Genomic DNA, 14,717 nt, shown 5'->3' with positions numbered 1-14,717 from the left:
ATCCCCCCCCCCTCTTTTTTTTTCACTGATAGCGTCTTTAGACTCGGCCAGAAGGTCCAACAGGTCAAAACAGGAAACACTCAGAATCAGAAAGCTGTCGCTCCAGCAAGGAATTGTTAAAAATTAAATAAGAATAATACATATTTGCATCTTTAAAAAGTTGAAATAGATAGAATAGACTCTTAGACTTAAGAGTGCAATAAAGAGTAATCAATATTTTACACCTTTATATTATTGATTATATGTAGAGCATAGGCCTCAAAACATGTGTGTGATTATCCCTGTTTCATACCTTTATATTTATTTTGGACAAATTTCTGTTAATATTCTGTTAAATATTAAATACAACTAAATATTGGTTGTAGAGCAGCAACAGTAACGTCAGAAAAGTCCTTATATAAACTCTAAAATCCTAAAGTTTACAACAACATGAACATGACAGCATGCAGACAGCTTGATTCATTATGACAGTAACAGGCGCCCTGTGGCTGCAGACACAGCAGGTGGAAATATGTGTGTGTGTGTGTGTGTGTGTGTGTGTGTGTGTGTGTGTGTGTGTGTGTGTGGTTGCCGTACATTGTTAAATAGGGGTACAATATAACTTGCATACTGTTTCCTCCTATCCAAAAGCCAAAATTAGATAGATTAGATTCAACTTTATTGTCCTTGCACAAGTAGAAGAAGTACTAAGACAACGAAATGCAAATATTGTGATTAGAACAACTAATGCTGTACTTGAACAACTGTAACAACTGTAACATTTGGATTTTGTTGATTTATTTCAAAATAAAAGTCTGTGCATTTACACTGAATCATGGGCTCACCTGATCATCTGTATCTCCACAGCACGTCCCTGTCAGTACATGCCTTCTTTCATTTACGTAATATTACCAAAATTAGACACATCCTGTCACAGACAGATGCAGATAAACTAATCCATGCATTTGTTACTTCAAGGCTGGATTACTGCAACTCTTTATTATCAGGTTGCCCCAATAAGTCCATTAAAACGCTCCAATTAATTCAGAACGCTGCAGCACGAGTACTGACAGGAACTAGAAAAAGAGATCACATCTCTCCTGTACTAGCTTCTCTGCATTGGCTCCCTGTAAAATGTAGAATAGAATTTAAAATCCTCCTATTACCCCTCTAGAACATTACGTTCTCTGAATGCAGGACTACTTGTGGTTCCTATAGTCTCTAAAAGTAGAACAGGAGCCAGAGCCTTCAGTTACCAAGCTCCTCTCCTGTGGAACCAGCTTCCAGTTGTGGTTCGGGAGGCAGACACCCTCACCACATTCAAGAGTAGGCTTAAGACATTCCTCTTTGATAAAGCTTATAGTTAGGGCTGGATCAGGTGAGTCCTGAACCATCCCTTAGTTATGCTGCTATAGGCCTAGACTATCGGGGGATTTCCCATGGTGCACTGAGCTCCTCTCTTCCTCTCTCTTTCTGCACTCATTCATGTCCCATTAATGCATGTTACTAACTCCACTTCTTCCCCGGAGTTCTTGTGCTTTTTCGTCTTGCAGGTTCTCATGGATCCTGGTGGAGCCTCCTGCCATGGTCCTGCTTGACTGCCATTGCTAATATCACTGATATTATTGTTATTATTATTATAAGTATTATTATTACTACAGATACTATTATTACTATTATCACTGCTCATTGTCCCCCATCGTTGCTGTTGTCGTTGTCATCATCTTCTTCATTTTCATCATCATCAGTCACTACTATTAGTGTAGTTGTTGCTACTGTTGTTGCTGTGCACCTCTGCCTCTCTCTCTCTCTCTCTCTCTCTCTCTCTCTCTCTCTCTCTCTCTCTCTCACCCTCTCTCTCTCTCACCCCAACTGATCGAGACAGACGACCACCCACCTAGAGCCAGAGGATCTGTCCTAGGTTTCTGCCTCTTAAAGTCAGTTTTTCCTTGCCCTTGTCTCCAAGTGCTTGCTCATGGTGGTACTGTTGGGTCTCTGTAATTAATGTTATAAAGAGTTCGGTCTAGACCTGCTCTATTTGAAAAGTGTCCTGAGATAACTTCTGTTATGAATTGCCGCTATACAAATAAAATTGAATTGAATTGAATTGTCGGCATTCCTCTGCCTCTGCCGCCAGCACTGATATGATTGATTGGATATCATAAATCTATTTTACCAGAAGAACAAAAGACATTCTTTAAATAAAAACACTCTGGTTGGAGGGAGTTTCACTGACAAATTGCCAAAAGTTACAGGGAAACATTCTTCATTTACAACCATTTCAAAGTGTTTCTTGTTCAGCGACATTCCAGGTAGTATAAGTTGATGATACGTTGATCCGGATTTGTGTGACATGTGTGACTGTTTTAAAGCCTGTTCACAGGGGATTAGTATTACCAGACTGCTTGGTATTTATAATAAACTTACACCAGGCTGCACCCTGTATATATGCTCAAAAAACAACCAGGGCATGTGCAAATTAAAATCATGTTGGTAGTAAATTAATCTATTGTTTTTATGTTATTTAAATGTTTGCTGCATGTTTGCTGGACAGAGACAATTCAAATGAATTAAATCAACACATTGCATGATGATTCTTTAGTTGTACTTTTTTACATCTCTTTTGTTCACAAACGCTTCAAACTGCTTCAAATCTTCACTCATTCAAAACTTAAGATGATGTGTGAGAGCTCATTCCTCCAGCTAAGCTTTCGTGACAGAGACGTTCTACAGGAAACATTACAATAATTATACCTTTACATCCTGTTCAGCCAGGATTGTTATTTAAACTGCTGTGTGTCGTACAGGTAGGACACAGGTGTCAGGTCCAGGAACCCAGGTTATCCAAGCAGCTTCACCGCGTTTGGTTTTAATTATGGCTACAAGTTCTTTCTGTATTAATCATCATGTGGTTTAAAACCTAAATACACGTCTGATCATCTGATTAAACTTTAGCCCACATATCTCTGAGAGTTCTGCTTTTCTCTGTGGCAGTCTACACAATATTATTGGCTCTGCTGGCATGTAAAATGCTGCGTGTGGAGTCTTAGTAATGGAGAACATTCATAAAATACCAACAACTACAGATTCACATGCTCAGCCAAGAACGCATTCTCTAATGTATAGATCATTGAGCATTGTTCAAGCCAACAGAGTAACCTGCAGTAGGGTTTTCATGCTGTGGTTTGAGCCACCTGAACTGACTGGTTGTCAGTCAAAATCCACTAGAATAAATGCACACAATGTTTTATTTATATATGATATGATATACAGATCTGGAAACATTTCCATAAACTTAGATACCCCTGGATCTTTACAGATACAGGTCCCTTTTGTCCTGTGATTGTTGTATTTACTCTGATAAACATCTGATAAACGGCACAGTTAACACAATAACTGCAGGAAGTTTGTGTTGAGTGTCATTTTTCTGTCTCTGCTTTTGGGTCTTATTAAAAGAATCTCTGCTTTTTCCTTTGTAGTGATCATGAGCAGTAGTTTTTTATGGACATGTATTTTGCAGAAATTGTACCATGGTTAACTATGTGAGTATCACTTATTAGGGCTTATAACTGGACGTGGCTTTACTAGCCTATTTATTAGCCTTGTAACCAGTGACAGTTCATTGCAGTCCAATTAGGATTAGTACAATCAAAACCTGGGACAGTATTGTAAAGCCTCCTGAATGGTACACACTGGACCTTACAGAGCATGGTGCCAAAAATGCTGATTCTTCCAAACCAGATCAGAAGAATATACCTGAATATATAAATTGTTATTTGGGTAACACTTTGTATATTATCATCTTGCTGTTTTGTGCTCAGGCCTTCATCTTTATACACACAAAATCTTTAGGAATGTTTTAATCTAAAGTCTCAAGGTGTACTGTAGATTCGAGGAGAGGTCTACAACAGGTATGACCACTGTTGACTCCACCTCCTGCCCACCTCCTCTACCTTCCTGGGTGTAACCAGCTGCTAGGATGGAAATAAAAAGAGAGAGAGCGGGAGCGGAGAGACCAACAGAGGAATCTGTCCGGCAAACGCTTCAGAGAGTGTCCTGAACAGCATTCTTCATCATCCTCATCCTCCTTCAAAGCTTCAGGGGGTAAGACAACCTGCGTCTCTTCTTCTCAGCTCATATTCACATCTGCAGGACGCTCAGTGGGCACATCGAACTTTTAAGGTCCGTTCTAGGACGGTTCAAAATGTGATGAAGTAGGAAAATAAATAGATGTGTACACATACAGCTCTGTGGCTTTAACTAAAATAATTATTTTTCTTTCATATGGAGGTTTTAAAATATATCAGATTGTAATTTATTACATTGCTGGATCCCCATTAAAAGGATTTCAAACGTTTTGAAGTCTGTCTTTAAAGAGAATCAGGTGCCAGTCTGAACGGTGCTCCGGTTCATACTGGACATTAAAAGATTTTTTTAATAATAATTTAACTCTTAATTCTTGATTTTGCATTTTTAATACCAAATTCCCTCTTTCGCATTGGAGAGATACAAACAAAAAGACAGAATATGTCACTAATACGACTGAACTGTTGCTTATTTCAGCGTACAGTGGGTTCACTACCAGAGACACCTTCCACATTGTTATTGTACAAATGTCCGTCACAGTCGCTTTAAATATTCATAACTTTTCAACTTTATTTATAAAGAATAAAGTGCATTCATTACATAGCATACAAGGAATATAATAATAAATAAACGTAACTAGATTAATTCATATTCAGACTTAAGTGCATACAGTTTCCCTGGAATTTTTTTACTTTGTATATATTTATTTAATATAGAGAACAAATTTTTACTAGAACTTCTACATTTGTATTGCACACGTATCTGCATCAAGGGGGATGAGGGATACATTTACAGTTTTATAATGAATTTCTTTGTTTGGGAGGCACTGAAAATTTTGTTCTCACAGCCAATATTCCCATACTTTCTGAGATTAGGAGTCCTCCTCGTTAAACCAGTGCATAGTATTTATCAGAGAGAAAATCAGAAATGTATTATTGCATCTTTTGTGCAAAAAAAGGAACTTGCATGTGATCTAACTTTTATAGTAACTGAATTATTTGAACTAAATGTGGTACGCAGAGGGTTTGTGCTGTGAGCTCAGCTGCCACACCTTACAGTGAGGATCACACTGTGTTTGTGTAATGTGAGTTGTACTGTATGCTAGGGCTGGGAGATATTTTGCGATTAATATCACAACATTATACGTAATAGAATATTTCTGAATATTAACCATTACAGGGCAAATGTGTGCAAAATCATATTAAGTAATAAAAACAGAACTGTGTGGTACTCTGCTTACCATCAAACAAAACTGTGAAAACAAAACCTCAAATACATATTTTATCATTATTTATTGTCAGGAAGAGTGCTGAACTTCTTAAAATACGTCTTTCTTTCTGATCAAATATGTCCGACTGTGTGTCTTCCAGCTCTCTGTCAGCTGATTGGTCTCCTCCAACATGCTCCGCCCTCTGCTCTTCCTGTCCGCTCTCATTGGGCTGGCAGGTAAGCGCACACACACTGCAGCCATTTTGAATCTCCACCCACGACACCTGTTGAGGGTTTGCAGTAGAAGTAACACAACCAGTTAACAGACTCTCGTTCTGACCTCTCTCCATCTTCTTTAGGCGCGACGGTCATACTCAACCAGGACTTTAATGATTCTTCAGTGCTGAACATCAGCCAATGTCCCATCACGTTCTATGGAAAGAAGTACGAACAGCTCTATGTGAGTCGGATGATTTCATCGTCTGTCATTATTGACGTTTTCTTAGATTTCTGTCCAACTCTGACGCCATTCACACTCACGAGATCAAGACTACTGCAGTTTTAGATTCCCCTGTCTCTCCACCGATGGAAAGATCTCGGGGCATGATGGGAAACGCCTGACTCTCCCTTGATCTAAAAGCTGATTGGTTTACGTGTTTTATGTAAATGTTAATAGTTTAATTCTTTATCTTGTCTACAAGTGGGAGGTGTAGATTATTATGTGAGGCTCTGACAGATCAATAAAGACACTGTTGTCCTCTCATTGTGTACTTGGATTCACCTTTTCAGTGTCTTCAGTTTGGTCTCTCCCTCCAAGAGTCTGGTGGGTGGAGTCAGAACTTCAGCAGACTATCTAGGCTGGAGGCAATCAGCTGGTCTCTCTCTCTCTCTCTCTCCCCTCTCTCTCCACCTTTTTTGTTTTTTTTTTTTTTTTTTTTTTTTTTTTTTTTTTTTTTTTTTTATTTTTTTAAAAAAAATTTATTTTTAGTAACGCCACATGTTGGTGGTTGTGACAGTGGGAACAGGTCCAGCAGTCAACTGATATGATGTAATGAAATAATGTAAATACCCAAACTGCTGTCATGTGATCAGATTTATAACATTTAAATAGTCTACCCTGTCATACAGCATCATTAAAACATTCAGTTGTCCATGCCATCAGAGAGCAGCTGGAGGACGACACCGAGTATCTGAACGTCAGAGTAAGAGCGCTGACGGAAATGTGAAGTTGTGTACAAAAGTGATTATTTTACCTTGTGTGTCTCTGTTTTTAACAGGTGAACATCACAAGTGGCAATGTTACCATCTGTTTCAATGGCTTTTTCAACCCTCAAACCGGACAGGACTGTATTGTGGCGCCTCCATTCAACACAACGTCGGCTAAAGCTGGGATAGTTTCAGAAGCCCCGGTCTCTCCCTCCCCCATCCAAGCTAATCTGTCAACCATTAAGACTAATGAAACATGCTTTGTGAGAGTTCAACATGTGACCACAGTAGTGGTGAGTGTTGTTCAGTGTTGTTTACGAGATTTAAAAATTTAAGTTTTACGAGCAAAACTTAAATTGTAGTTATTTATATTGTATGACATCTTTTCTGAAACTTTTCTGAAGGAAACACCCTCATAGTGTCTTTTATCTCCTCTGTTGACTCCGTACAGACTGATGTTATTCTTTTTAATATCGGGACACAAGCAGTTTTGAAATACTCGACAATGCAATCGGGTACATTTGTGAGTATATTTAATATCATTCAATTAAACAGAACAATTAAAGGCTATATAGTTACGTGTGTGATGTCTTTTAAGATAATGAAAGGAATTACATGTTAAAACTGTTTGTGTAGGATTTGTTTAGTTTGACCACAAAGTGTCATTAATATGTGTGAATTCAGCGTTCTCTGCTCTGTGATCGTAACGTTGGTTCTGTTTGTTGCTGTGCAGCTGATGGATGCTCTGGTCAATGGTACCAAAGTGGACACATTTAATGCTACGGGCTCTGGAGCTAAAACAGAGGCATACTTCGACATCAGCGGATGCAGACCATCAGGTTGGCACTTGATCTGATTTTGGAATCCTTAAAATTAAAGTTGTAATCTCACTATTTTGTTTTTGTTTTGTTGTTTTTGTTAAGTGAGCTATGGCTTTTTGACCCGATCCTACCTTATCCTTCACCTTTCAGGTGGTGCTCTGTTTAGATATGATGCAGTGATAACCTCTTACCCAGAAACCTGCTCTGGTCAAATGTGTGATGAGACTGCAGTCGTGAGAAACTTCAGCTGTGGCCCCTCAGAGCGTTGTCAAGGCAACAACACGTAAATATGTTTGATTGATATTTAGAGGAAAGAGCTGTGGCGATGCAGGAACTGGATGAGGACTGTTTCAAGTTTTGTTTGTTCTGCTGGTTGACCTGTGAGCCAGTAGTGTGAAAACATTAAAATCAAATATTAAGTAAATATGACACAAACATGAACAGAGGTCTTGTACTTGGTGTTTGAGGGTCCCCTGGTGGCCGTGGCCCTCAGCAGCAGCTCATAATGATGTTGTTTGTTGTTGTCTCTCTTTGCCTCCATCAGCTGCATGTTTGACTCCACCTGCACTGTGAGCGGCCCAGCTGTTATCGACATTCACGGCCAAGTGAACTCTGTCCAGGATCGGTGTGCGTACACTCTGATGTCGACTCCGTCTGTCCCAGACTTGCAGGTGCTGGCGAACTTTCAGGAACGGCGTCGTAAAGATGTGAGCTTTGTGGACAGCGTGACACTGCGACTGAACACTACCGGTGTTCGCATTGACCTAAAACAAGACGGCAGAGTTCAGGTAAGCTACCTACAGCCACTGTCATATGTCAGTGTGGACCTGGTCCCATCCTCTGCTGTGTCAGCTCTCGTCTTCCTTATGAGTGACATTGGAAGCAGCTTTTTTGATTCTGCTGAACTCGGTGGTTGTTGCTATGAAATCAGCCAGTTGTCTGAATCAGTGTTTCCTCCACTTTGTCTCTCTGCCATGATGCAGGTGGACAACACTACGCTGACTCTCAACAGCTCAGTTCAGCTGATTCACGGTGTGGAGCTGTCCAAGGACCAAACTGGAGTTATTGCCAAGGTGTCACTCTCCAACTACACCACTTCTGTCTTCTTTGACGGCAAAACCGCACAGATCCGCCTCAAAGGTACAGAAACTAAAATCCCACCACTCACCAAGGGACAAGAAATAAAACAAGCAATTGTGGAACCGATTTGGGGCATCGGGGAATGCAAACTGAGCTGTCTGCTGTGTTCATCCAGTGTAAAAGTTGACAATGATCTGACTCACATTTTGTCCTGAACCTGTCCAGGACCTGCTGGGAAAGTTCCATCTCTGCAGGGTTTGTGTGGCAACTCCAGCAGTTCTTTGAGTGAATTGAGGCTCTCTGCATACAGTGCCGGCGGGTAAGACCCTAATCCAACCCATGATATATGATGAAAGAGTTTAAATGTAGTTGTTTTTTTAAATTGAGTCCCTTAAAAAAATCGGGTCTGGAATGGAGTTTTGGTTGACTCAGCATATTTTGTTTATTCTGTATCTCACAATCATGACCATTTCCACTACATCACTTCTAAATGTTCTGTAGGTAAATAAAGGTGTCGTAGACTGAAGCAAAGATACAAAGCCTATATGTACCTTCGATTGAGTCCAAAACACTTTATTTTATATGACCAAATCAGAGCAGGGGAACGGTCCTGACCTTGTGTTGTGTGTCGCCCCCTAGGTGTGAGACGCAGTACAATGAGACTACTAACAGTACAATCAACTGCAACATGACGACTGAGCGGTGAGCAGAAGAAACATTTCTCTCTATTAAACTTTGATCTCTGTGTTAAATGTTTGTCATGTGATGTGAGGAGGGACGGCCGGTTCACTTCAGTTGATCACATGTGTGAACAGCTGCTGTCCTGTGTTTAGGTTTACTCTGAATTATAGAACATACCACAACACTTCATCCCTCTGTCTCTCATTCTGTCTTGTTACATCTGTGCAACAGCTGTAATCTCCTGAAGGCGGCGCCCTTCACTGCCTGTCACAGCGACATTGACCCAGAGCCCTACATAACTGCCTGCAACAACACTTTGTGCAAATATCCTGTGGTGGACGGCCTTAACTGTCAGTTCCTGGAGGCCTACGCCAGAGCCTGCAGCCTGCACAACATCACACTGGAGGGCTGGAGGTCAAACGTCAGCTGCTGTAAGACTGAAAATCTAAAAACCTAAAAAGAAAATCTTCCATTTCTAAAGTTATGTAAAATGAGTGACAACAGTAAAAACAAGTATTTGTTCTGTAGTTTTACATGGATGTGTTTGTTAATTGACAGATATCTTGTATAATTATGGAAGTTTATGGAAAAACAAAAACATATCAGTTATAAGAATTGGCGAACTGTCAAAATACAGTTTTTATCAGTGAAAACAGCAATAATTACTGTAATGTAATTTAAATTTAATTCTGATTATCTGATTAATTAATTAGGTTTTTACATTTGTAATTAAAAAATAAAGCTACAACTGTATTTAAATTATAGAAAATTACTGTATTCTTACAAGTCTGTTATTTTCTGGTATTTTACTTTATTTTTCAGGTGTTTTACAGTGAAGCATACACATTAACAGAATTAACTCAATCTGATCGAATTAATATTTAAATACTCATAAAAAGAGAGAATATAAAACTAACAGAGAAAGAAAACAATGGTTTGTCTCTAGTCTGTTAAACTGTCAGTGCCCAGTTTTCACAGTAGTTGAGAATTTATTTAAATGTTGTTGCAGTCTTTGTGTGTTAGTGATAATTAGCATTAAGCTGGTCAGTGTCTACAATGAACTGTGTCGGAGATGGACGGCAACTCTTTAGTGCATTTTATTTATATCTTACAGTTTTTTATAATTCTTCTTTGTGTGTGTGTGTGTGTCTCTCTCTCTCTCTCAGCCCCCCCTCAGGCCTTCTGTCAGGGCAAGATTTGCAGCGCTCACGAGTTCTGTGCTGAGAAGACTGGCTGCCTCTGTCGGGCCATTTTTGCCTCCCCGTACAGATCGACAGACACTTTGGGTACAACGGCTGTGACACACTATATAATTGACTAGATTTTCTATTTCTTCCGCCAGAGCAGCTCTGATTGAAAGCAAATACATAAACGTCAATAAAGCAGGATTGAAAGGTTTGATTTGAGTCTTTCTTCTGTAACTTTGTCGGTGTATTTAATTTCCTCCTCTGTGCCACTCGATGTTCAGGTGACCCAACAGTCTGCAGCCAGAACTCTGCTTCAATTACTTTGGTTGGCTGTCTCCTGATGGAAAAAGGTATCGACTACTCAGCCTTACATCTCAAAGACCAGAACTGCACGGGCCAGATGGACGAGCTAACCAACATGGTGACCTTCAGCTTCAACAGCAGCCGCACCTGTGGGATGGAGGTCTCGGTGGGTCGTCTCCTCCACCTCTTTACTTTCAACAAGCAGCCAAATCTCTTCCAGCACTCTACTGTGATCCTCTTGCTCTCCTCTTGTTTGGGATCTTTCCGTGGGCTCTGCTTCAGCTCTCACCTCCTTGGTTTCAAGTAATGTTGCTCATCTATGAAGCTCATTCCATCCAGTCAACAGATAACCAATGTCACATTTTAAGGCTTAAATTCAAAGAGTGGTGTTAAACTGACATAACATCTGAATTCCTGTGACCCTGCAGACCAACAACAGCCAATTAATCTACAAGAACGCCATCATGACCCAAAACAGCTCTGGCATCATCACTCGCAATAGCCAATTCTACATCGACTTCTCCTGCTTTTATACTCAGCCAGGTATCAAAACTATGGGCTTCAGAATCAGACAGATGTGAGTGGTAGCTTTTATCATTTCTTTGAATAACTTTGTGTCGTAAAGCATGTTTTTGGGATGTTTGTGAGTATACGACAGCTGAAGACTGTGTGTGTGCCCTCTACAGCTCTGTGATCAAACAGATCGTATCTGGAACTTGGAATTACACTCTGACCATGAAGGCCTACACCGACGCCGGCCGCACAAAAGCTGTGGAGTCGAACACCAAAATCCAGCTGAACCAGAAGATCTGGGTGGGGCTGGAGACCGACGGGCTGGATGGCAACTCGGTTGCTGTTGTCACCGACTCCTGCTGGGCAACCAACCAGGCATTGTCCAACGGGAGTCTGAGATACGATCTGATCAAGAAGGGGTGAGAAGCATACAGAGGTGGAGCAGGGATTCATTAATAAAAACAAAGTCAGTTCTTATGTGATGTGTGTTTCCTTGTTTGTGAGCAGCTGTGCAAACTCCGCTGACCAGACGGTGAAGGTGGAGAGAAATGGCCAGGGAACGTCCAGCTACTTCTCCTTCAACATGTTCCAGTTCTCTGGGAACTCTACTGACCTCTACCTGCACTGCAAACTCGACCTGTGTGTCACACAGAACAACACCTGCAACCCGGTACGCCTCCCCGACACACACTCGCTCACTACAACCAGTAGTTGATAACTCAGATACCATACTGTGTAATAACAGCTTCCCTGGGTCCCAGGTTCTACATCCTTCCACTTCTCTCTTTGAATTACTCAATAAAAAACAGCAGTTTACAGATGAGTCAGACTGTGGCTGAGCATCCATCAACTCTACCAAAATCCTTCTGTTTACTGTGTTTGTTCACTCTTCTAGTTGTGACCCGTTTGACGTAAACTGCATCACCCTTGCCTGAAGCTGACATCAGCAAATCAGAAAGTCAGACAGAAATGTAAAAGTTGACAGAGGAGTACTTTGTTTGCTCTCAGCAGCATCAGCCAGAATTAATGGATCAGTGCTGGTCCTCTAAAATCCAGATTTAATCTCTCTCTGTCTTTAACTTCCAGGTTTGTAGTGGAGGCAGTCGGAGACGCAGATCTGCCAGGCTCACGTATGTCAATGCCCCAACCCTCATCACAATGGCCTGGACTGATTAGGTAAGACACTTCTAATTAAGTTAACTAATTAGAAGAGCAAACAAGAGTTCAGCAGTTCAGCAGCAGAGAGGTAGGTGGTGAAAGGATGTCAGGATGCAGATTTGGCAAAAATATGTCAATCACAGTTTTGTCTGGTTGTCTTCTTCAGGTTGTTTCCACGGTGACTCAGACTGACTGACTGGTCCTGATCCAGGTGGGCCTGGGTGTGTGAATCCTTTGGTTTCAGAACAATGTCTCCTGAAAGGATGAGCTCAGTGCTCACTGCAGATTCTTCTAAAAATCACCCTTTTTTGCTTAAATATGAAACACAAACTATATGGTAAAGGGGGTTCATTATTAGGGCTGCACAATTATTCGAAATATGAAAATACACAAACTATTTTTAAGGTAAAATGTGAGACAAAAAGCTTTATAATGCAGTGCTGTAGTGCTGCAGAGGTGCCCTGACCTACAGACCCCCCAAAAATACTTGACATCATCCTGACAATATGAAAATGAAAATTGTGATGCATTAATCATTATTTACACAAATCGTGAAACAGTTATATCTGTCTGTTTTTACAACATTGTGCAGCCCCAATAATAATATATTCATATTTATACTATAATAATAAAAATATAAACACGTTATTGGTTCTTTAGTTTACAGGAGCGGATCTGGAGGGGTGGCAGCTGCAGAATGTCCGGTACCCCTGGCAAATGCTATTAAACTAAACACATATCAGCTGATTGTAAACAACACACATCAGCTGATTCCCTTCTAAGTGTCCAGTTAAAAAAAAGGCGTGTTTGGAAAAATTTAAACAATTTATTGATTTCTAAATCCCTCTTTAGAAGATTGTATTCATGTTGTGGAGTTCTTTTCCAAGAAAATACTGATATATGTGATTGTCTGTGATTATATCAGCATATATTTCTGCAACACCTTAAATTGCCACCCTCTGGACACCCCATGAATATTTCTTAAGATCCGCCTCTGATTATATATCTACCATCCTACTAATTAGAATAATCAGATATTATTAGGGATTATGATTAATTGTTGTTAATCTGGGTCAGTGAGAGGAATGAGATGAGTGTCTTTGGAGCAGTTCACTTCTTGAAGACACTTCTTAGAAAATAAGAAGCTGCGTGGACCCCATAGTATAACCCTTTATATTTACTTTCTAGTTCTTTCTGGAGACAGCACTTTCTATTATCTTGTGCCTAAAACATGACATCAGTTCATCACATCAGCTCAGTTTGATCCAGGATTGATAAGAGAAGTCAACTCTGAGGGAAAAATTCAGTGCAAACGCAGCATGAACATGTTGATTATTTTCAGATTCCAGTTCAGTCAGACCTGTGATTTGAAGTTCGGGTTCCTGCAGGTTCTGTAACTCATATCAACAACTACAACTAAATCTGAAAATTGTTTTTCATAATCGACATTGTAATTGTTTGTAAACGTTAAGAAAAAGCTTCATTTTGAATCATAAATGCAATCAACATTATGTGATTATGCCTCAAATACATAAATAAAACATAGGTAGAGTCTTTGAGATAAATGTCATTTGAGCCATAAACTGTTTATGACACTGAGATGTGAATTGTGCTGTTTTTATCGTTGTTATGTTACTATGTTATTAGCACCAAAAAAATAAAAAAAATAAAATGATGTGGGGAAAATCAAAACCATGAGTCTGGTTCATTTTATTTCTTTATTGTTTATGTAAATTCAAGCCACTTCTTGACAGCATTATATTTACTTACGTATTGTAACTCTGTTGGTGTTTAAGTTAATGTTGAAATGAAATGTAGCAGAAACTAGAAAATAAAACACAAATAAAAACTAGAATATGCATTTCCTGAAGATTTACAATGTTTATTATAGATTCAAAAATAAAACAGGGAGATGAGGTGCAACCTGTGAGGCAATAAATATGTGTTTCTAAAATGTAAGGTAAAGTGGTTCCAGTATGTTTTAGTGCCATTTTAAAAGTATGAAGTATATTTTCATGATTATTTTGAATCGCAATATTTTGGCCAAGAGATAATCGTGACTTGAAATTTTTATATTGTCCCATGCCTAAAGTAGAAACTACACATACTATATGTAATCTGTGGAAGCTCATGTGACAGGGGAAAAAAGGTTTCTGTAAGTCATTATAATAAAATATTGACTTAGCATCTCAAAATAATGATAAAGTTTCTCAATATTTTGACTTTGTTTCTCAAAATAATGAGAAAGTTTCTCAATATTTTGAATTACTATCTCTATATTTTTACTTATTATTTCTAAAATAATGAGAAACGTTCTCAATTTTTTGAATTACTATCTATATTTTTACTTAATATTTCAAAATATTGAAAAACGTTCTCAATATTTTGAATTACTATCTATATTTTTACTTAATATTTCAAAATAATAAGAAACGTTCTAAATTTTTTCACTTTGTATTTTAAAATGATGACATTATTTCTAAAATAATGAGAA

The 14,717-nt window shown here is 39.2% G+C and overlaps 1 protein-coding gene across 1 annotated transcript; it reads left to right on the top strand.

The window, feature by feature from the left end:
• The first annotated feature begins 3,992 nt into the window (after positions 1 to 3,992).
• LOC127360720 (uncharacterized) lies at positions 3,993 to 13,915 on the top strand. Its single transcript, XM_051395200.1, has 19 exons — positions 3,993 to 4,083; positions 5,436 to 5,511; positions 5,634 to 5,734; positions 6,552 to 6,773; positions 6,932 to 7,003; positions 7,214 to 7,319; positions 7,452 to 7,584; positions 7,846 to 8,089; positions 8,285 to 8,441; positions 8,607 to 8,700; positions 9,021 to 9,083; positions 9,294 to 9,493; positions 10,229 to 10,348; positions 10,531 to 10,718; positions 10,981 to 11,129; positions 11,239 to 11,484; positions 11,573 to 11,735; positions 12,152 to 12,241; positions 12,390 to 13,915. The coding sequence occupies exons 2-18, from the start codon at positions 5,466 to 5,468 to the stop codon at positions 12,239 to 12,241; spliced, it is 2,394 nt and encodes a 797-aa protein (XP_051251160.1). The 5' UTR covers positions 3,993 to 4,083; positions 5,436 to 5,465; the 3' UTR covers positions 12,390 to 13,915.
• Positions 13,916 to 14,717: the final 802 nt, after the last annotated feature.

The sequence above is a fragment of the Dicentrarchus labrax genome, unplaced genomic scaffold (genome assembly GCF_905237075.1).
Source record: "Dicentrarchus labrax unplaced genomic scaffold, dlabrax2021, whole genome shotgun sequence".
Taxonomy (NCBI): Eukaryota; Metazoa; Chordata; class Actinopteri; family Moronidae; genus Dicentrarchus; species Dicentrarchus labrax.
Note: the sequence above shows the minus strand (reverse complement) of the source record. Positions and strands in the feature narration are given on the sequence as shown.

What these genes read in the sequence shown, in the direction of transcription:
- LOC127360720 (XM_051395200.1), top strand. Translation starts at nt 5,466, where the DNA reads ATGCTCCGCCCTCTGCTCTTCCTGTCCGCTCTCATTGGGCTGGCAG. An exon ending in CGTTGTCAAGGCAACAACAC is followed by an intron (nt 7,585 to 7,845) that starts GTAAATATGTTT and finishes TGCCTCCATCAG; the next exon opens with CTGCATGTTTGACTCCACCT. An exon ending in CGCACAGATCCGCCTCAAAG is followed by an intron (nt 8,442 to 8,606) that starts GTACAGAAACTA and finishes GAACCTGTCCAG; the next exon opens with GACCTGCTGGGAAAGTTCCA.